We start from the raw sequence: 23049 nt of genomic DNA, 5'->3' as shown, positions 1-23049 counted from the left end.
TTACTGGTAGGTTAACCTATAGTATAAAAAAAAAAAAAACTGCATCTGTTTTAGTCATTACAAACAGATGCAATTAACCTTTGCTGGAGTCTGAGAAAAGCTAGTGCTTGTCTTTATCACTCCCAAGATTTTCCTCCTAAAAAAATCACCAAAGTAATATATGTACATTGTAGAAATGTTGGAAAGTGAGGAAAAGCATAAATAAGAATTTTCAAGTCACTCACAATCCCAGCACTAAAGATACCCAATTGTCAATATTTTAGTGTACTAATTTCCAGTCTTTTTTAATTCATATTTGTTAGACTTTCACAACATCCTTCCTTCAAATTCTCCTTCACTTTTATATAAGAACCTGTTGTGCATTCAAAGACTTAGTTCAATCTTCAGGCGTATAAGAAACTTCCAGGTTGCCTAGGACTTGTCCCAGGCCTGCAAACTTTTGAGTTCCCAGTTATCTTTACCTAAACAAAACATGGTCTCTAGCTGAAGGTTAGGTGTCCATCAGAGATTGCTATTGTGTCTTCTGGTTATTAGCTCTGCCATCAATGTTTGTCACTATGATGATAATTATAGTTCTGGAATCCTGAGTTCAACTCTTATCTCCACTGCCACCTTCTAATTTTGTGAACTGGATAAATTACTTAACTCATCTGTGCTTCAATATTCTCATCTGTAAGATGGGAATGATGATGGAGAATAAATGAGTACGTGAAAAGTATGTAGAGCAGACTATTACCCAGGAAGCACTCGATAGATGCTAGCTATCACTGTTATCATTTATATATTGTTGTTGTTTCCATTCCTCCATGATGTTTTCTGCGTTGTTTGTTCTACTGTCACTGTTGATTGAAGAGGTAAAGACTCTCCTTTTTAAACATGATCACAGCCCCCAAAAGTAACAATAGTTGCTTAATATAAAATATTCGGTGTTCATATTCCCTAATTGTCTTCCAAATGTCTTTTGTTGTTTGTTTGAATCTAGAGCAAAACAAGGTCTATACATTGCAACTGATTAACATGCATTCTCTTATGAGCAAACATTCTTTTTTTAGTCTTTATCCCCAAATAAAAATGCAGAATTTGTTTTTGTTTATGTAGCAAAAAACAACCTTCTTCGAATGAAGCAGAAGTTCAAAATGCTGTCCTGGAGGAGTCGGTGAAAATGTCAAGTCATTGCCTTTACTGAGGAGATAAGCACTTGGCATATACCTTTCTCTGAATGATAAAGAACGAAAGGAGGAAGTGTGCTTCCCGGTAAACATTTTTATTAGCCACAGAGAACTGAATACAAACATGATGCTAGTGAAACAAAGTGCCCTACAGTAAACAGAAATTGAGGAAATAGAAAATGGATTGTAAATCTGGAAACCATTTCTCTATTTCAGTGAAAGAGAAGATTATAAATGGCCAAACCAAATAGTCTGCTTTTAAAGTTTCCCAACGCTGGTTGGATTGATGAACCCTTCTTAGGATTTTTAATCCTAAAGCTTGAATCTAATTTAAAGTTTTTGAATTTTCAAACTTTGCTCACTCCATTCTAGTCTGTGCCTTTGGTAAAAGAAAAAAAAATCACTTGAGGTGATATAAAATTAATCAAGAGTTCCACTTTCATGTCTCATTGTTAAGACTGTCTCTTACAGATTCTACCTTAAACAAAGCCCCTTTTTCATTTTAAAATGGAAAGAAACCCCAGAATACAACACACACAAAATAGTAATTACCACGTAATAGAAGAAGCAGGATAAGCACACAGTAATACAGTGCAGGAGTTAAGAATGTGGGCTGCAAAGAGAGAATGCTGTCCTCTGTTTCTTTGCCTGTAAAATGAGGACAATAAATAGAAGCTGCTTCATAGAGCTGCTGCTGGGATCACCCATGAGATCATGAGAAGCACCCAGCACTGGCTAACACTCTGTAAAGGCTGGTTATTATTATGATGAGAAAGACACAGGAAGGGATCTTTTGTCACAACTGGTTTTATCAGGAGAGGAGCTTACTTCATGGTAACAGTGTGAGTCAGTTACCAGAGAAGGCAGCAAGCTCGCTGCACACATCCCTGTCACACCGCCCGAAGACACTCGACTACTATTAACAATACATTGTTAAAAGAACCCAGGTAAAAGAACTATCCTACACAGGCAGTGTTAAACGGTTTCCCTCTCTGGTGTTCTAAACATTTGAAAATAGTACAAGAAATGGCTCTGTGTATAGTAAGTTCTAGGTAAGACAATACTGTGGTAAGTGAACTAAACAGAAATTAACCTGAAATTGGACTCTGATCCCCAAGGGAACCTGCCGGTGCAACCCAGTCCTTACTGGCCCTGAGGAGGAAAAACAACCTTGCTTCCATCTCCACTGTGATCTGACTAGATATGATCTAAGCTTTGAACAGTGCATTTCAGATCATGCATAATACACATTAGACAACACTAAGCAGGGAGCTTCAGGCTGGGGTGTGCACCCTAATAATGAGGAATTGACACAGGAAAATGAAGACCTAACATTTGTAAATTCAGCCTTTCACTATTCTCTCATTTCAGTCACACAAGTTTCCTTTTCTGTTAGGTCCCTCTCAAATAATTGCAATAATATAGTAAGTTAATCACTTAACAAAAAGGGGAGGGGGTAGTTATTCATAGTATCAAAACATTCTTCATTTTAAATGATTTGTTGCATAATTCCTTTTAAATAGACCTTCCCTCACAGTGTGAGAATCCGCAGCCCTCCCCAAGCACCTGGCCCTCTCCATTACTCCTCTACTCCTTGAGAAAAGGAGGGAGAAAGAGATCTGCAATGAAAATTTCCTCGTTAATAACTTAATCTTATGTTTCTTTAAATGCTTTCTAGTTTTAAAGGATTTTCAGAGCCACTGTGATATCATAGTTAAGCTTTGTACAAGGTGGTATAAATCATATTATACCCACTTGAGAGGTGAGAAAAGCTACATATAGTAATTGAGTATATGTGAGACCTGAACTCAAGATCTTTTCAACCAAGCCCTATGGTCTGGAGCTGGAAGCAAGTGGCCCTGTTCTCCTGCTCACTAGTTTTGTGCTGCTGCCTTTCCTGCCTTTGGTGAGTTGGTTCCAGGCATCTCCTCAGTCCTCCCCAGTTAATTCTGAATTCGTGCTTCGGCTCATGTAATTACTAAAATGGGAAGGACTTGAGTGAACCAACATTCAGTCAATCAGCATTTAGTGAACGCCAACTAGGAGCCAGACCTTTGACGAGTTTTAAGCAAAGAGAAACGTAATCTTCCTTGTCACTTAAAAAGACTACAGTGAGACTATCACTTTATCAATTTGAGCCAATTATCTAAAAATAGTATTTGCATATTAGCTGTACTGGGGTCCCTAGCTAGCTGTGCTCTATCCCTGTTTGCAACTCTGGAAATAAACTTCAAGTGGTTTCTTTAAGAAAGCTAAGGCTTAGAAAATGTCTCTGCACAGACTTGATAAGGTTTCCAATTGTACCTTGGTAAAAATCTCATTTTTTAAATCACTTATTCAACATTAAGTCATTGTACAAACTTGCACCTGATGCAAGAAGATGAGTTAGACAGAACAGTTCTTAACCTAAAGGAGGTCAGAGCCTAGAAAAAGAAGACCAATGCCCACTTTGAGCTCTCCAAGGGCCCCCAGGCTCTGAACAGTCAGCCCCCACAGTTCCCTGGGCCAGAGATGGAACCCACCTCCCCACACCCGTGGTGCAGGCACACTGGCCTTTTTCTTTCATTTCTACAAACTCTCCTCACTCCCTCCCCCTCTGGACTTTGCGTAAGTCCCAGTTCTCCCAGCCTTAAAACTGCACCAGGCTCCCAGTCTACTTAGCTCCTCCTTCAACCTCAGCTCCTGCCCTGCTGCCTTCTCTGACTTGCAGAACTGGTCAAATCTCTCCATTAAACCCTCTACCACCTGAGACCTTGTCACATTTGTTGTTTTACATGTACTTGTGTGATTGACTGTCTGCTCTCAGGTGCCTACGTTCCTGGCACGGCAGGGGCTGGTTTTAGATGCCAGCGCCTGGCACTCAGTAGGCCCTCCAGGAATGAAGACTGAACTGTCAAGTGGGGCTGGACCCAAGCGGCCCGGGCTCTGTGGGCAGGACAGGATGGAGGGGGTGAGGGGCTCCCCTGAGCTTCCTTACCACCTTCCTTAACACTAAGACAGGCCTCCTGGCTCCCATCTTGGCGCTTGCCTGAAAACGTAAGAGTTGTTTGTCCCAAGTCCCCGAGAGACTGTACGCCCCTAGAGAGCAGACATTCCACTCTATTTAGCGTTGTGCCCCCAGCACCTGGCTGTGCCTGTTAACTCAGCACGAGATACACTTAGGAGATATTAGCCATTGCCGGCATTAATGAATGCATTCTGGAGGGTGGGACAAAGTGAGAGACGTTATCCAGGGCTTCAAACAAACGTTTAAGCTTGAGTTGACTCTTGAGGGAATATAAGCGACGCTACCCCCAACTAAAGACTGAAAAACAAAAAGGAAATCTGCCTTCTCCCTTCCCCTGCAAAACAAAAACAGTAAAACCTCTTAATCAACGTCTTCACCTTTCCAGGTCTCCACTGTCTTCTGTCCCCGCACTTGACGGGCGCTCTCTGGACGTGTACACAGTCACTGCGGAGACTGCCATCGCGGCGACGCCGCCAGGCATTTTCTGACCAGGGAGCGACTTTTCTGAGGAGGTATGTGGTTAGACCCCCTCTCACGGAGAGGCTATTTAAGACCCTCACGGGGAAAATAACGGGATTTATAAACAGGGAGGTAAGGGTCTTTGCTTCCGTCCCTTCGCTGGCATTTTGGATCCCGGTCCTCCCACGCCGAGTTGGAGCTCTAGCCCTCCGACCCCGCCGAAATCGAGCAGCCTGAAGGCCGAAGCCCCGTCCCCGCCGCCCCTCCCCCACCTCAGCGGTCTCGGCACGCAGGCGCGGAGGCGCGCGCAGGGCGGCGCGCCTGGCGGCGCGCCTGGGGGCGGGGCGTGCGCGGTCCCCTTAAATACGGCGGAGGGGGCGGTGCGAAGCTGCCGCGGTGCTGCTGCCCAGTCGGCGCCAGTTCTTGTCGCTGTCTCCTCGTGGCGCGATCCTCGAGCCTCGCTCTTTCTCCGGCGGCGGCTGCGGCGGTGGCGGCGGCTGCAGCAGCAGGAGAGAGCGGAGGCGAGCGGGCGGCGGGCTCCATGGAGAGCGGCGGACGCCCGGGAAGAGGCGGCGCTTCCTCCCCGGCACCCGGGCTCCAGTGACCGGCGCTCGCGCCCTGCACCGCGTCGGAACGGCCGCCGGCTCCGGGACTGACCCGGCCTCGCTGCCCTTCGCCGCGCCGCCGCCTCGCCTTCTTGCTCCCCGACTCGCCTTCGCCCCCACTCCCCGGCCGGGTGGCGGCGGCCAGGCCCCCGCGGCGGCGGCCGGAGCAGCAGCGGCAGCAAGAGCCCGCCTCTATGATGAAGTTCAAGCCCAACCAGACGCGGACCTATGACCGCGAGGGCTTCAAGAAGCGGGCTGCGTGCCTGTGCTTCCGGAGCGAGCAGGAGGACGAGGTGAGGGCGGTCGGCGCGCTCGGTGCCCTCCTCGGGGGCGCCGGGGCGGGGTTGGGGTGGGTGTTCGGGCTGGCCGGAGTAGGAGGGTCCTTGCCCTTGCCCTTCCCTTTCTGCATCCCCTTCCCAGCCGACCCTCCGTCTGGCCCCAGGGCTGGAAGGGATTAGCCCACTCCCTCCTTCTCTCCCGCCCTCCCTCCCTCCTTCCTTCCTTTCTCTGGGTTGATTGTGGAAACAAAGGGGCTCGCCCAGCCCTATGCTCTCCCACTGGGTCGTGGTTAGGACAGGAGGCCGAGACGCCTCCTGGCACCCGAAAAGGTCCCGGGCCGTCTAGGTCCCGCCTAGGGGGAGTTACCACTTTAACCTGCGAACTGAGCGTGGAGCGAGATAAAACCTTGAGTTGTAACAGAGAGGGTAGCAATGGCGTGAGTGTTGCAGCCCAAGCCCTTCTGCCTCTGTTACATTTTCCTCCCGTTACAGCAGTTTGCGGTTTCAGATAAATGTAGGCATGATTATGGAATATCCAGTCCCCGTGCTTTAAAATAAAAACTCATTCGATCTAGTTTTGTCATTTCCACTTTCAAGTGGATCCTTTAACTTCCAAGCACTTGGCATATTTATACTTGATTTTTTTTTTTAAACAAGGCCTACTCTTGGAAAGTTTTCTGGCTATAGAATGATGGGTAGTGAAAAATGTGGAGTCACACCAGAAGGGAGAAGATGGACTAGAGTTGGGCAAAGTTGCCATTTTCAGACAGTAATCTCTAGCTCTCTGCATATTTATCAGAGCTGCTTTGCTATGTTTGGCTTGACGTCTGGAGAGAAGCAGTCTTTTTCTAAAAGGAAGCAGCAGTCAGTCTTCTGTAATTCACCCATCAGCATTGGGTTGATAGTGAGGCCGTTGAGGTTTTCCTGGAGAACAGTTTTTATTTATTTGTTACATTTATTTAATTTAAAAATGGTTCACTGCTTTAAATTTCCATAGAGCAATAATAGTCGATTGGTAGCCGATGAAAATCTTTCAGCATTGCCACTTCTAAAATGGTTAGACAGGGAAAGCATTAACATTCTGAGTTCTACTTCCATAACCAATTATGTCCAATAAAATTACAGGCTAAAGCTGGAGACGGGAATTTAATGGCTTCCTTATTGCCAGTCCCTGTAGTTAGGGTGAGTATGACATAGCGTACTCTCAGTGGCTTAGTTGTTCTTACTATGCTAACAAAGATCAAAGTGCCTCAGAATGGTGCTCTTCAAACTCTTGTCTTGCCTTTATTTTTTGAAAAGAAACCAAGCCCTTTAGTGCTGATCCGGTGCTCAGTTGGGGGTCTCTAAGTGGTTAAACTTAAATTCCAGAAGAGTTTTCAAGGGAAATTGGTGTCTTTGAACTGGGCCTATTTAGGAGAGCCAGAAAGTAGAGAGGGAAAGGTTTTTAGCATTTACAAAGTCAACAAGCTTTAAGTGCATTCTGTTAAAAAGATTAGAAGGTCCTTGAGGGAAGGACCATGTTAGGACAAAGCAAACTTTGAATATAAAATAATACAGTAGCCAGAAGTGATCAAGATAGGTCAAGAATCTTACCTGATTGGCTCCCTATTGTGTAATTATTTTCTTAGTTGGGTGCTTACTAGGTGCTGGGCACTGCCTGAAGACCTTTAAGTTTGTTACATTTAATACTCTTAGTGCAGGTTTATAGGTGAGGAGACAGTTGCAGAGCATAAGTACTTTGCCCAAAATGACGTAATTAGGAAGTGGTAGAGTCGGAATTCAGCATCGGGTCCTTACTCCTGATGCTGGGCTCTTAACACAGGGCTCAGTCCCTAGCGACTGGGCACACGGAGATTTGCTTGAATGAGTGAGATTTTGTGAGGCTGAGCTTGGAAGACTTTGCGAAAGTAGTGACTTTGAAGTCTTGCCATAACGTGAACTTGGAATTCAGGCTTTGTAAAAACAAAAGTTCCCAGGGGAAGATATGGGAAATGGGAGGAAATTGAAATGATCTGTATTGTGTGAATGGTAAAGCAAAGTCTGAGGAGAGCTTCAGAAGTTAACCTTAGCAAATAAATGAGTTGTTTTTGTGCTTTGAAATTGTTTCTACTGTAATAAATGCTAAATTCCTAGCCTCTGGTCGACTCAAGAGACCAGTGCCATTATAAAATGAAGTAAAGAGCAAGATTTGGAGAATTTAGTAGATAAGTTCATTGCATAAAACTTTGACAACCTGGAGGTTGTGAGACCAAGTGAATCGGTTTGTTAGAGAATATGCTCTTTAATGTCTGGTTTAGATCTTCAAGATGTTCATTTCTGTAGTTGTGTTTATAGAATGTAAGTTGAAATAAAATAGTAATTGCCGTTGGACCCTCAAAAGCTATGCAGTATTCTAGTCTGGCTGTCTGTACTGAAGGGGGTCTCAGTAGACCTTACTTTAGAATAGGTTATTGTAGGAAGGAAAGATGTTCTAACAGCAGGAGTCTTTATTCTTTTGGGTGTGGTTTTATGTACTTTCCCATTGTATCTCTTTCTGCCCTGTGAGCTAAATAATAAGCATTAGCATTTGTATAGGAAGAAATTAGGCAGCAGAAGTAACTTGTCTCGAGGTCACAGAAGCTGGCAGATCATTTTGAGCCCCTTTATTTCTAAATCTCATATTCACTTGATCCTCTCTCCAGCTAGTTATTTCTGTGGGGAACCACCCTTACTTTTGACAGTTGGGCTTCCAGTCAAGGCAACAAGTAAGTGTTCCATAGAGTAGCTGGGATACTCTGCTTGTGCAATGAAAGTGGACAATACATTCACAAAAGGTAACCCGAAATGGATTCCATTGAACATATTTGCAGATATGATAGTTGGAACAGGGATGCAAAGATGAAAAGTGTCACCTGGTAAGGAACATGCTGTACAGCAGGAGGTTAGACAAATAACTGATAAAAAGGAAATAAAATAAGGTTAAAAGTACCATCAGGTACTCCAGGGTTAAGATTCAACGTAAGTCATTTGGAGTTGGATTTCAGTGAGTGGGAAAGGAAGAACCAAGCCTCACAAACAGTAAGACTTGGGGCTGTGGTCTAGTTAAGCTGCAGCTTAGGATAGCATAGAACAAATAATGGCTGAAAAACAATGAGCACCTTAAATGTAAGGTTAAGGAGTTGCTAGGCAAGAAAGGAACTCTTACTTTTGGACAAGGAATATTTTGATTTTAGATGTATTCAAGTTTGAGAATGATCTGGCAGCAAAATAGGCTAGAATTCTAAAGAGAGAAATAGAAATGACTTGATCCTGGATGGAATCCAGGCACAGTTGCAAGTGGGAAACATAGACAAAGAGTCTTAAGAACTTCCATTTGGACTTTTTGTTCCAATTAACTTTTTTTTTTTTTTTTTTTTTTTTGTGGTACGCGGGCCTCTCACTGTTGTGGCCTCTCCCGTTGCGGAGCACAGGCTCCGGACGCGCAGGCTCAGCGGCCATGGCTCACGGGCCCAGCCGCTCCGCAGCATGTGGGATCTTCCCGGACCAGGGCACGAACCCGTGTCCCCTGCATCGGCAGGCGGACTCTCAACCACTGCGCCACCATGGAAGCCCCCAATTAATTTTTAAGCTCCCTGAGCCAGGGGCTGCATTCTACAGATAGTAGAATCTCAATGCAGAATGTATGTTTCCAAAATGTCTGCATTCTACAAAATCATGCACTAAAACTAAGACTTGCTGGGAAGAGTAGAGTCTCAAAGCCTACGGAACTCTAAAACCAGAGCTCTCATAAACAAAAACTAATATTAATACTTCTCCCTACTAGTATTTTAACCCCTAGGATCAACAATCCTTTTCAGACATATATTCTGGGACTCTTACTTCCTCAGAGATTTAAGTCCTTGAAGATGCTTCAAATGGAAACCACTTTCATCAGAATTCACTATCCAAAGGTAGCCTTTTCTAAATCCAGGAAAATGTCACCAGCCCTCTTCATCCGTGCCCGCAGCTCTCCCAGACCTAGAGAAGGGCTACTTCGCCTACTCAGCCAGCCACTTCCTTCAAGGGAAGGCACTTCTGTACGATTCACCTCTGCTTTTATTCTTGTGATTTTGGTTTAGCGCCAAGGCATTCTCTGCTTTTGTAAAAGTTTACCTCAGCACTTCAGAACATTAACATGCTAGGAGAAAAAGTCATGGTCAACCCAACTTACCATTATCTACCAATCCATATAATCTAATTTGGGTTAAACACATTTTCAACACAATGCACTGTTATTTCTGATCTTATAGCACTCTGCCTCTATAGCCCAAAAAAGTAGTACTAGTTTGCTTAGTAATAGCAGTTGGTAGTGGTTAGTGGATATAATAACTATTTTTGTAACTTACTATCTTTTAAAATGTGTATGTGTGTAGTAGGTGTTCCTAATATGCTGCGGGCCTAATTTTGGCTAAATGCCTATGAAACAGTTAAGTACGGTAGAGCTCGTTTTAACCATTCATGCTATCCTTATTCATGATAATGTGGGAAGAAAGAACAACAACTCCAAAACAGCTTCTAAATAGCTACAATTCACAAAATAAAATTCTTCATTCTTAGATTTAGGCATCACTTGAGGGGTTCTCTGGATAGCTTTGTTTTTTCTAGGAAAGAAGCGGTAGTTTGTAGTGACTAGTTGTTCGCCGCAGGGGGCCATGACCCAGAGCGGTTCTAAGGGTAAAAGCTGAAACACGAAGGGCAATTTGGGGCCCCTTGGTGTAGGGAACTAACAATCCCATGTACCTCCAGCCTCTGAGGGCATGACTGCATTATATAGACATTGAACAGCGTTTTCTAGTTTACACGCTTTTACGCATCCCCAGTGAGGAGGACTTGGGCTATATAGGGTATAGAATCTATATTATAGGTTATTCCAATTCACAGACAAAGCTTTGTCCAGCAAGACTCAGGACTGGTTCCAAGTGGACCACTATCACTATACTGTTGCTACTAAAAGTGAAGAATACTTCTGTTCCAAATCTTAAAGCATTAGGTATCTAAGAAAAAGACAAATGTGAGAAATGACTTCTCAACAATGCCAGGTGAATAGTGTTTTATTCTGATAAATTGCCCAGTACATGAAGAGGGATAAGGTCTGATAGTGCAGTAGGAGGAATGCTGATATGAAGGTGGTCAGGTTGAATCAGGGGAAGAAGTGTCTTCACTTTTCAACACTCTAATGCCATTGGCTTTGGGGTTTGAGTGTGATTCAAGTCCAGCACTGCAACTTGGTGGGTGGACTAGCCTCCTTTTTATAAATCTTTCCTTTGGTCTCAGCTTTGGCTTATCTGGAAGGTTAAAATGTCTACTTTCATCTTTGTCATCTTGTCACTAATGTGACAGACTGTCAACTTGTTGGGTGCATAAAATCTTATATGCCTAGAAAAGTAGTTGAAACGGAATTTAAAACCTGTGAATGACCATGTATGGATCTGTCAGCTGTTGATGTATCCTCTTACTGAATAAGCTTTTGTAACCTATCTTTTGTTACTTCAGTAATACCGTTCTTTTTTTTTTTAAAGCATTGGTCATTTCCTTAATAAATAACGGTAATATATAAGTATAAATATATTCATATCCATATATATGTTTAGTGGCAAATATCAGTAGACTTACTTCATAGCAACTGCTCTGTACCCTCATCCCTTTTGTCTTTTACACCTTATCCCCACTCCCTTCACTCTCTCTCACTTCCTTACAGTGTAGATTGTTTTAACCTCCAGCAAATTTCATCACTTTCTCTCAGATTTTGCATCACAGACGTCTAAGAGGCAACCTGGGATTTTTGGAGCCTGTAAAATTATGGATCCTTTTTGGAAGTCTGAGGGAAGAAAGAAGTTTGTAAAAGTTAATGCAACCATAGAATTTAAAATTGTGATAAGCATTATTTTGAGACAAAGTATAGATGGAAGTGGATAGTCTGAGAACCCTTTTCTCTAGAAGTTTTTGTTTGTTTTTAGTAACACCATTCTTAGAGCATTAGTTAGCATTGCTAAAGCTACATTATAGATCTACTACATTGGGGATGTTATAGAATGTTTAGATGGCTTTGCAGGGGGTGAGAGGGAGATATTGCATAATAATGCTTTGTGATATGGTTCTATAGGTTTTGATTCTTCCAATGTGTAGAAGGGGTTTTAATTGTCCTTGTTTCTGCTTATGGTGTTCAGATTTGTTTCTTCTACCCTGGCAGACCTCTGCCATAATTCTGTTTATTCTTGTCTATGGAATATATCCCTCAGTTCTTGCTCTTTTTTTTTTTTTTTTTTTCTGTACGCGGGCCTCTCACTGTTGTGGCCTCTCGCGTTGTGGAGCACAGGCTCCGGACGCGCAGGCTCAGCGGCCATGGCTCACGGGCCCAGCCGCTCCGCGGCATGTGGGATCTTCCCTGACCAGGGCACGAACCCGTGTCCCTTGCATCGGCAGGTGGACTCTCAACTGCTGTGCCACCAGGGAAGCCCTCTTGCTCTTTCTTAATCACCATCCTCCTTCCCCCCCCCACCCCCCATGTAGCCTTGACCTCATTTGAACTCCAAATAAAGTACTCAGGATGAGTAGGCAAGTACTTAATAACATACTGGTTTCCAAATCTGTACCATCACCAAAGGCTCATTATCAGATCTCTTAAGTTAGTTGTTTAGATGCTGATCATCTAAACATTTAGTTGGTATACCTTAGGTATTACTCATTTTAAATTGACCATTTTTTTAAAAGATACATTTGAAGTTAATGGGTTAATCAAATTTAATCACTTTGGAATGTCAAGAGACTCTTGCAGCATCATAAGTTCTTGATTTCAGCTAAATCATTTGGAAGAAAAGCTTAGTCATATGATAGTGATATCCTGTAGATAAAGATTTGGTTTTAAATCGGAAGCTTAAGTGTTAGTTCAAAAACAGGCACAGACTGTACTAATTGTTTTTCAACATTATTAACCTTATGTAATTTAGTTCTTAAAGACTGTCTTGGTCAAATAGGAACATAATAGTCATTGACCTAGATATATGACACTGAATTTCATTTTTTCAGAACTCAAACATTATAAATATTGATGGTTTTGAAACTCCCTATTTACTAAATGAAGATGTACTTTTCTGGTGGCTAGCCACCTGCACTGTCCTGTTCCATTATGAAGGTAATCAAGGAGGTTGCTTAGAGAGCATAGCATTGTGTAGTAAGAATTTTGTTTGGATAATAGAAACCAGATTATCCCTAACTCACACCTAGTAACCAGGAAAAGAGGCTTCCAACTCTGTGGTCAGGACTGATGGTTACCATTTACTTCTCCCTTGATGTAAGATATAACACTTTGGTGCCTTAAACATTTTTGTTTTAACTTAAAAACTTACATTCATTTGCCAGTCTTGATAATAGGGTCAGAGTCTTTGAATACCGTAGATTCTTGGCAAGTCTCGTTTTTGAATAAAATACAAAGGTGAAATCTGATTTGCAGTTCGCTTTGTACAGAGTAGAATTTTAACTTTCTGGATTTTTAAAATTTCCTTCTTGTAGTCTTTTTTTAGTATCTCATCCATACTTAATTTGATAGCAATTTTTTAAAATTTATTTTTTTATTATTTATTTTTGGCTGTGTTGGGTCTTCGTTGCTGCATGCGGGCTTTCTCTAGTTTCAGCAAGCAAGGGCTACTCTGCATGCTGTGTGCGGGCTTCTCGTTGTGGTAGCTTCTCTTGCGGAGCATGGGCTCTAGGTGTGCAGGCTTCAGTAGTTGCAGCACATGGGCTCAGTGGTTGTGGCTCGTGGGCTCAGAAGTTGAGGCTCGCGGGCTTCAGTAGTTGTGGCACACGGGCTCAGTAGTTGTTGCTCACAGACTTAGTTGCTCCGCAGCATGTAGGACCTTCCCAAACCAGGGCTCGAACCCGTGTCCCCTGCATTGGCAGGCAGATTCTTAACCACTGCGTCACTAGGGAAGTCCTTGATAGCAATTTTTAATAACACATTTTTTTTTTTTTTTTTTGCGGTATGCGGGCCTCTCACTGCTGCGGCCTCTCCCGTCGCGGAGCACAGGCTCCGGACGCACAGGCTCAGCGGCCATGGCTCACGGGCCCAGCCGCTCCGCGGCACGCGGGATCCCCCCGGACCAGGGCACGAACCCGCGTCCCCTGCATCGGCAGGCGGACTCTCAACCACTGCGCCACCAGGGAAGCCCTAATAACACATTTTTAATGAATCTTTGCAGACCCATTTTTGGTAATTCCTTCTTGCTGTCATTTATCATTAACTGTCAGTAATTATAAAAACAAGTACAACTGGCAAAATTTGGGAAGCAAGCTTATCTTTTTTTTTTTTAATTTATTTATTTTTTGCTGGATTGGGTCTTTGTTGTGCTCAGGCTTTCTCTAGTTGTGAAGAGCAGAAGTTACTCTTTGTTGCTGTGTGCTGGCTTCTCATTGCAGTGGCTTCTCTTGTTGCAGAGCACGGGCTCTAGGCGCACGGGCTTCAGTAGCTGTGGCTTGCGGGCCCAGTAGTTATGGCTCGCGGCCTCTAGAGCGCAGGCTCAGTATTTGTGGCACACGGGCTTAGTTGCTCCGCGGTATGTGGGATCTTCCTGTACTGGGATCAAACCTGTGTCCCTTGCATTGGCAAGTGGATTCTTAACCACCGTGCAACCAGGGACATTCCAACAAGCTTGTCTTGATAGGCTAATTCAACTCAATTGGTGGGAAAGCAGAAGAGCTAGTAATGGCCAACAGTGAGTATTTAGTCTAGGATCTAAGGTATTTAATACTAACACTCAACAGTCTTGAAAGGATAGTTACTTCTTTTTACAGAGGACGACACTGGTACCCATCACCATGTGCATCAAGAAATGAAACACATCTTGTTTATGATCAGTAGAGTTATAAACATCTTCAAGTTGAAACCTGTGCTTTCTAGTTCTTGCTAGATTTGTTTACTCTGGCTCTTTAGTTTCTAATTTTGATACATAAGCCCTATTTGCTAATACTTAAGAAAGCTTAAATTTAAGGCTGTCTTACATTTTACTTTACCAAAATTGCTATATTTGGACTTGGTGGTTCCCTCAGTGTCAGCCATTAGTACTTTAGCTAAGGCTTTGTCAACTGTTGGGTTAATTTACAGTGCTTTCTCTGGACTTGCCACTGTTCTGCCAGTTATATACTTGGAGGAGTGATGCTGGTAGGAGCAGTAGAGTCCTATCCAGATCAAGAATGAGAGAAACGGAGCTCAGATCACTGGAGCATTAGTTGATCCACTGCTCTGTGGTGATGGTGTGTCCATAGGCAAAGGTGTGCTGCTTTTTTCAAGTTGAGGGGGATTGTGCACCTGGACAGGTGTTCCCTCATCTTCCAACCCTGTTTTAGAGGTTTGGGGGAAAGGTGTGGGACTTGCTAAACTACTACTGTCAGCCTGGAACTTTCCATTTGGGGAAGGTTGAGTTCTGGCAACTTACTCAAGTAGGTGAATTCTGGGCTGGCTGTGAACTCCTGAGGGCCATCCGTTCCTCTGGCAGTAGGGAGGAAGCTGGGCAGACAGCTGGCACAGTGTCAGAAAACCAGAACCTGCATTGGGGATCAAGCTTTGCCCTCAGTTGATTGATTTCTGGTGAGAATTCTTTGCGTTTACTTGAAGGCAATATACTAAGGTAATTTTGCAGACATTTTTGTTCAAGTTGGTCAAGATGTTACCTTCATGAACATTATTTGGTTATTTATCATAGCCTTTCTCCACCCCCCCAACTTCGGTGAATTCTAACCTAACCTGGCACACAAATTTTCACTTATAGGATGAATATATATTTCCTGTTTCAGATACCATTAAAAAGTGAACTAATAGGATACTACTCTGTGATAATATAGTGTTTGTTTTTGTTTGTTTGTTTTTAAGTGTGTGCACATTTCAATCTTAATGCTGTTCTTGACCCAGATTTGCAGAGTTTCCTGTAAAGGCCAAACAGTGTTTTAGGCTTTGTGGGTCATACCGTTTCTGTTGCAATTGCCCAATTCTGCTGTTGTAGCATGGGGAAATGAATGTGAATGTGCTTCTGGGGCTGGGGTTTACAATTACGGTCGATCTTGCAGGTGCTGTTGGTGAGCAGCAGTCGGTACCCAGATCAATGGATTGTCCCAGGAGGAGGAATGGAGCCCGAGGAGGAGCCTGGCGGTGCTGCCGTGAGGGAGGTTTATGAAGAGGTAAGATGAAGAGTAGCACGTTCTGGGTGAGATTCACAAACAAGGCACTTTGCTGCGTACACCGGGGAGAAGGCAAGAAGACAGGCAGATCCCACAGGTGCTGTTTGGTTGTCTAATTCAACATTTTAAAGCATGTGACTACAGCTAGTGCTTTGCTAAGCAGATTTTTTTTTCTACCTGGTAAAAATAGACAGTAAGTCTGATAGGTGATCAACATATAACATTATGGCCTTGCCCCAGAGCAAGGTTTGTATTAACTGAGCAAAAATGCACAGAGACATTCCTCATATGCTACAATTCCTTTTCAAATGAATAAAAAAGCCAGTTGCTTTTATTTTACTGGCTTATTCTTAAAGTTCAGTAAAATAAGGGCACACACGTGCACAGAAGCACACTTGGCCTGCCTGTCTTCTCACACCTGATGAGAGATAGAACTTGCTGTTACCCAGGGGCAAAACAGCATAGATCAAGTGCCATAAAAACTTGAACAGCATTTAGGGCATAAATGAGAAGTGAATGGTAAGGCTCTCATTGGGTGTTGGTGCATAATTGGAAAGGTTTCCTAGAGACGGGTCTTAAGGGATGAGCATCCTCTAGGAGACAGCATGTGCCAGTTTGTTATTTTGCAGTATGGATTTGAATGGGGCACACACTGAAGTTCCAGTGTCACAGTACTAGGTAAAAGGAACAGGACTGTGCAGTGGAAGTGTAACACATAGAAAGAAAATAACTTGCATATAAATTTTGTTATGTAGAGGTAAAAATTTTACATTTCATCTCTTTTTAATAGGCTGGAGTCAAAGGAAAATTGGGCAGACTCCTGGGCATATTTGAGGTGAGTTACAAAAGTAATCCTCATCTTGCTGATGACAGAATTAATGATTTCTTCCTTCCTAACAGGCCAGCAGCCTGAACCAGACATTTCCTACTTCTGGCAGCAGCCTGAACTAGACATTCCTCTAAAACTATCAGTAGGCAAGCAAGTCATAAGGATTAGGAGGGAGGGAAGTAAAAGCTGCTTAACTTTCGTATACCATTAATTTTATACAGCATTATTACAGTGGTAATTTGTTTTATATGACAATACAGTGGGGCTGATATAGACAGACTTACCTCTTGGTTCACTGTATACAGTTTAGGTATAGACTTTTTAGGAGGTGATATCCTCAGTATCACCTAAGGGCTTAACGTTTCTCATGGATACTGTCTTGAAATGTACCCTTTGCCTTCAGCATGTAACATTGGGTGATATACATAATGACATGGTATCCTGAAAGGTATCCTGAAAGGTATCATGGTATCCTGAAAGGACACCATGAGGATGCAGAACTCAGATACACAGACTAGATACTAGAAGCGTAGAATTTTCTTGTATAATTTGTTATGACTGAAGTCAGAATGGAATTTGTGGAGAGGAAATTTGGAAGTGACAGGTATTCTGTGGAAGGTGGGGAGAAATGAGGTCAGGTCATGAGACCCAAGCTGTTCTCAAATATATTTTCATCCAAAATTCAGACCTAGATACATAGTATATCAGACACATTGTGACCTTTTTTTCCCCCAAGATTAAGTGTTAGTTTAGTCCTGCTGGTAGGACTATGTAAATACAGTCCTTACAGATTTTAATTTTAAGTCTTTTACAGGGATTCAGAAAAAATTCTGATTGTACAGCACTTGATAGAATTGATGACTTCCAGAATACAGTAATTGTTAAGAATAAAGTTCTTAAGATACTATTCAAAATTTTGCAGAATTCAGCACTTGCTTTAGCCAGTTAAATAGCACCATCTCCTGGTTAAACTGGAAAACATATTGCGAGTTTTCTTTCATTCTCGAAGACATAAGACACTGAATGAGTGGATTGCTCAGGTGATTTGTGGTAGAAAAAAAATAGGGCAATTATCTAAAGTCTTAGACTATAGCAAACAAGGCTAACTTTAGTCAAGATGAAGATGAGCCCCTTCATCTTAAGGCCAACTTGGGTTTAATTTTGAACCTAGAGACAAGGCTAGGCAGCAGTTTTAATATGGTTAAAAATTGAGTTTGGGCATATAGGACTAAAATATCAATGTAACATTCCAGAAATGGACTATCCTAGGTATTATTCTCAACCATTGCTGCGCATAGTTCACCTGGAAGCTTTTAAATACTTAGGCCTCCTCTCAGACTCACTGAATCAGTGTCTCTTAAAAAAAATTTTCATCCTGGGTGATGAAGTAGATGGTCAAGGTTGAGAGGCCCTGGTCTAGGTTAATAGGGCTGTGCTCTGTATGCATCTTGTGACCCTCTAAGAGGCATGTTCTAAAGGAACTGGGGCTATTTGCTCTTCTACAGAGGTCCTAAAGGAAGCAGTTTCCATAGTCACAAAAGGCTGTTGGGATTAGCCCACAGGAATAGGACCTAGGATAAAGATGACAGGAATGCAGTTCTTTTAATATAGATTCCATTCCAATCTTAAGATTTTCTTCATGAAAATTGTCTAATGGACAGAAATCAAAGTGCTAAAAGTTTAGTATTGGGAGCTAATTTCACCATTTTAAATATTTTGTCTCATATAAACTCACTTTTAGGCTGGGTTATGTGACTGAGTATACTTGCCTATATTGGCAAATAGACTATGCTAATGTATGCCACACTGAATTTTTCACACGAAAATGTGTATATGGCTAGGTCTTGTAGATTAAAATGCTTTTCTTTTTATATTCAAGCAGAACCAAGACCGAAAGCACAGAACATATGTTTATGTTCTTACTGTCACTGAAATATTAGAAGACTGGGAAGATTCTGTTAATATAGGTAAATTCCCTTTCCTTTTGCTATCTGAATTCTCTTAATTCAAATACTACATATGTGTATTCAGTTTTCATCTTAAATTATTTTGGGTTACTTTTTAGAGAAGATCAATATACATCTCCAAATTTGAATTATCTTAAAATTGTTCCCCAATATATTGTTGTCTAAGCCATTCCCAAAAACATAGTCATTATTTGTGGAGACAGTTGAGGGGGCATTGTTAATAGTGTATAGCTTTTTAAAATTGACCTCATTATTTTTTATTTTTAGTAACCAATTTCATACTGTTTTTTAGGAAGAAAGAGAGAGTGGTTCAAAGTAGAAGATGCCATCAAAGTTCTCCAGTGTCATAAGCCTGTACATGCCGAGTACCTGGAAAAACTAAAGCTGGGTTGTTCTCCAACCAATGGAAATTCCACAGTCCCTTCCCTTCCAGATAGTAACACCCTGTTTGTAACTGCTGCACAGACCTCTGGGCTGCCATCTAGTGTAAGATAGAATTGGAAGGACCTCTTCCACCATGTGCAGTCTCGTGGGCAGAGGCTTTATTATCCTTGGCAAACATCTGAATGACGCTTGCAAACTGTCTGAATTTGCCATGCAGGATTTTCAAACAATCTGCATGTTTTTCAGATGCTTTCAAATCTTCTTTAAAAAAAAAAATAGTGTAAAATATTTTAATAAGCCAAAGCCATGTGGAATTTTTTTTAGATGCCTTAACTGTGTCCCCAGCCCACCAACCTTATTATTTTGGTTGGCATTTTCACAGCATTTTTTTTTTCAGTTTTTTGTCCATTTGATGTCAGTCTGTGGTTTTTGTCAGATCAGCTTATTCGTGGGTATATTTTTCCCCTAAATTGTTTTCTCATTCACAGTATTAACATATTCAACAAATCCTTCTGTTGTGGTAATTTACGACAGTAATTCTTGATATTAAAGCAGTCCATCAACCCAAAAACTTGTTTCATAGGATCACAATTTTGATTCATAGATTCCAGATTTGGACTATTTCTATATGGCCCTATTTTCGGGAATTTGTCAACTCATTTGTCTCAATTTTCACAACCGCTGTTATGTCCCTAACTACCTGATATGGCCAGTTCCCTTAAAACTCAATAGTTCTTTAACACAAAGTTTAACTCTGTAGAGCTGGTGATTGTTAGGGCAGGTACAGTAAGCAAAATGCATGTAGTACATAACATCACGAAAACTGTATTCATGGAATTTGAGTTAGCATGCTCCATTGCCAATCCCCTTCATCCATAATCTCTCCTTACACAGAATACATGAGAACCACATTTCCCTCAATGTAAATTGCTTTTAAAAACATATTTCCAGTTTTTTAATTTAGTGACATCTCTTTAGTTAAACTTGCTGGTTACCACCTTAAATGCCAGTCAGTGCTGACTGCATCACAATTGAGTGAAATGGCCTCTTGTTCAGCTGTTACAGACCTAGATTGTTAAGGCACCTTAGAACATCTCATCTTTTACAGCTGGTTAGTAGGTACTATTTATCATATAACTAAATATTGGGGCACTGGAACATACCTGAATTAAGAATTACTTTGTCTTACACTTGTCTTTATATTCACTTAAATCCAAGAATCCCATCTAAAACACATAAATACCTTGTCTGAAACACCTATACTTCCCTGACCAAGTCAGAAATGAGGTGGGGCAAGTGAAAGATGATTCCATATGTAGACATTCGTTAGCTTCTTGTAAATAATTGTAACTGGTGGAATATAAAGTAGAAAATAAGCATAGTTATACATTTGTTCTATAAATTGTTAACCTTTAAAAATATAATTGCTGCTAAAATGCTGTTACACTTAAGGAAAATTGGTGCCACTGTTTTGAAAATGAGATCTTGTGCCATAAATGCAGCTGAACTAAATATAAATATTAGTTCACAAATTAATGCTGTCAAAGGAATGAGTGAAGTAGAAAAACTTTTAACCAGTGCTATTTCATTCTAAATTATGTAGTGTGATCAAACGTGATCATCCAGAATTTTTATATTTTTCTTTGTACAGAGGTTATGTATTCTGGGTGTTTTTTTAAAAGGAAACATTTTAAATCCCACAGATTGACACTTTGTATCAATCTTCAATGGACTAAGGGTTTTTTCCTCAGTGATCTCTGAAGTTTCTTTAAATTATATACTTAACACAGCAGAGAAACTGGATTGTTTTTGTATATAAGACTGTGTACACCTGAAATGTTGTCAGAAGTACTGGGAGTGGGGGGGAGGGCTGGGTATCTTGTATATGATATTAGAAGTAATAATGCATGAACTTATTTTATAAACCCTTGGACTATGTATTTGACATGTAAAATATGTACAGTATTAATGTCAGCCATTTCTTAAAAGTGAGCCTATAAATATTGTTGTATAATTTTCTTTGGTCAGAAACATTTGGACTAAGTAGTGCCACTGGGTCGGGTTTTCTTCAGTGCCATTTAGCAAACCACCTGTCTTTACTATGCAACTAGCAAAAATTTGTATAATGCACCAGAATATTTCAGTCGTCACACTTTAAATTTCACATGAAGGGTTCTTCACTATTCTTTTGGAACCCAGCCTAGCAAAATTAGAGGAAAGGCGCTAAGGAGATTTATTTCTGTTAAGAGAAAAAAGCCTACATTTGCAGACTCAACAGTTGAATCTACTATAAATATAACAAATACTGTCTACTATCTCAACTCTTAAAAGTTTACAGTGTTGGGACTGTCATTTGTGCTTTCTGTGGGGTAGTTGGATAAAATTGGGCAGCTAAAATTTTCAGTTCCGTGTGGCTCCTAAATTTTAAAAAGTTTGTAAGTTGATTCGCAGACACAAAGTAGCAGCTATCTTGCATGTGTGTTGTTGGGTTTTTGTTTGTTCGTTTGTTTGTTTGTAAACCGGTGAAATTTTCCAACCAGGCACATGCCATTCAATTTTCTGTTGATCATACAGTTGTATAAAGCAGCAAAACTGAAGGGGGAATGATTGTTGTATACACTTTAAATTGCTTTGCATGGTCTCATTTGAGATAATTGGTGTAAGAATCTTGACTTTTTTTTATATTTGGAAACATCAAATAAAAAATGGGAATGAATTTTTTTTTTAACATATCTTAACACTGTCCAAGTGAAAACTTGTCTGGCATTCCACAGTAACAACTTTACTGTTTTCCCATGGGTGGCCATATAATTATCTCTTAGTAGTAGTTCATTTATACACTTCCCTTTTATGATCCTTACTAGTGGAACTGAGTTAAAAGGAACAGCTCACCAGTAAGGTGTTGCCATTACGCTCCTAATGTATGTTTTCCATCTTATTGGATACCAGTCATGCCACTGTGGTTGTCTTATTTATTGCTAGTCCCCTTTCCTAATGGGGTTTGTGTTATAATTATTTTAACAGTTTTCAAGGGCTCTTGGCTTATTCTGTGAGTATTTTGCTGTAATATGTTGCAGACACTTTCTACACTACCATCACATTTTTTTTTTTTATATTTATTTTGGTTGCGCTGGGTCTTAGTTGCGGTACTCAGTATCTTCGTTGCCACCTGCAGGATCTTTAGTTGCTGGACGCGGGCTCTAGTTCCCTGACCAGGCATCAAACCCGGGCCCCCTGCATTGGGAGTGTGGAGTCTTAACCACTGGACCACCTGGGATGTCCCCATATTAATTATTACAGCTCTGTTTTAAAAGGGTGACTGGTGAGGCCATTATATTTACCCAAAATATTATTTACCTAAGATGAGCTTTAGAATCCTCACATAAAAGTTCTACTCAAATCTCATTTGGTTTTTGATTAGGATTGTTAAATTGGAGGAAAAGAGAAAACTTGGCATTTTCTAATGTCTTCATGTTGGAATACAAGAATTCTCTACATATCTCTTACACAGACTAAACACTAGTTGAGTATTTATCGAAGTATGATTTGTAATGGATTTGTGACAGCTGGAACGTTGCTGTGTAGCTGATTGTCTCGAAGTTTCCATCCAATACCTTGTTTCATAAATTCTTAATGCAACTGTTTACCATTAGCTGCACAGTAGTCAGCACCTTCTTTATGCCTAGCATTAGAGCTACAGAACAGGTTTGTACCCTCAAGGATCTTATATTCTAGTGAAGTAGAGATGAGTGATAATTATTTATACATCAGAAAATGTCTTTCAACGTGTTAGATCTATTTTTTAAGACATATAGGTACCATCTTCAAAAGCAAAATTTTATATAAAAATGTGATCCCCATCAAATACTTTTATACATACATTTTTATATGGAATTGTAGAACAAAGGTTGAAAAGTGATCTCATCCCTGGTGCTACTTTCTCTCATTTTTAATACCTTCCTGACTAGTGCCATTGGCTAAATTCTAGCAGTAAGATGAGAAGGCTTCTAAGGGCCAGCTTGGCATTGCATTATGTCAAAGACCCTAATTTACTCTGAAACTAGCTTTTTTTTTTTTTTTTTGACTGGGTTGGGTCTTCATTGCCGTGCACGGGCTTTCTCTAGCTGTGGCAGGCAGAAGCTACTCTTCATTGCAGTGCACGGGCT

At 41.3% G+C, this 23049-nt stretch overlaps 1 protein-coding gene across 2 annotated transcripts; it reads left to right on the top strand.

The window, feature by feature from the left end:
* Positions 1–5009: 5009 nt before the first annotated feature.
* On the top strand, positions 5010–21599 carry NUDT4 (nudix hydrolase 4). 2 transcript variants are annotated; one of them, XM_030856396.3, is made up of 5 exons: positions 5010–5533; positions 15593–15703; positions 16494–16538; positions 18415–18499; positions 18792–21599. In XM_030856396.3, exons 1-5 carry the CDS (start codon positions 5435–5437, stop codon positions 18992–18994), a joined length of 543 nt encoding a protein of 180 aa, XP_030712256.1. In that variant the 5' UTR covers positions 5010–5434; the 3' UTR covers positions 18995–21599. The 2 variants fall into 2 exon arrangements, with proteins under 2 accessions (XP_030712256.1, XP_030712255.1); XM_030856395.3 differs by having other exon boundaries at positions 18412–18499.
* Positions 21600–23049: the final 1450 nt, after the last annotated feature.

The sequence above is a fragment of the Globicephala melas genome, chromosome 10, assembly GCF_963455315.2.
Source record: "Globicephala melas chromosome 10, mGloMel1.2, whole genome shotgun sequence".
In the NCBI taxonomy this organism is placed as follows: Eukaryota; Metazoa; Chordata; class Mammalia; order Artiodactyla; family Delphinidae; genus Globicephala; species Globicephala melas.
The sequence above is the reverse complement of the archived record's forward strand: the minus strand, read 5'-3'. Positions and strand labels throughout refer to the sequence as shown.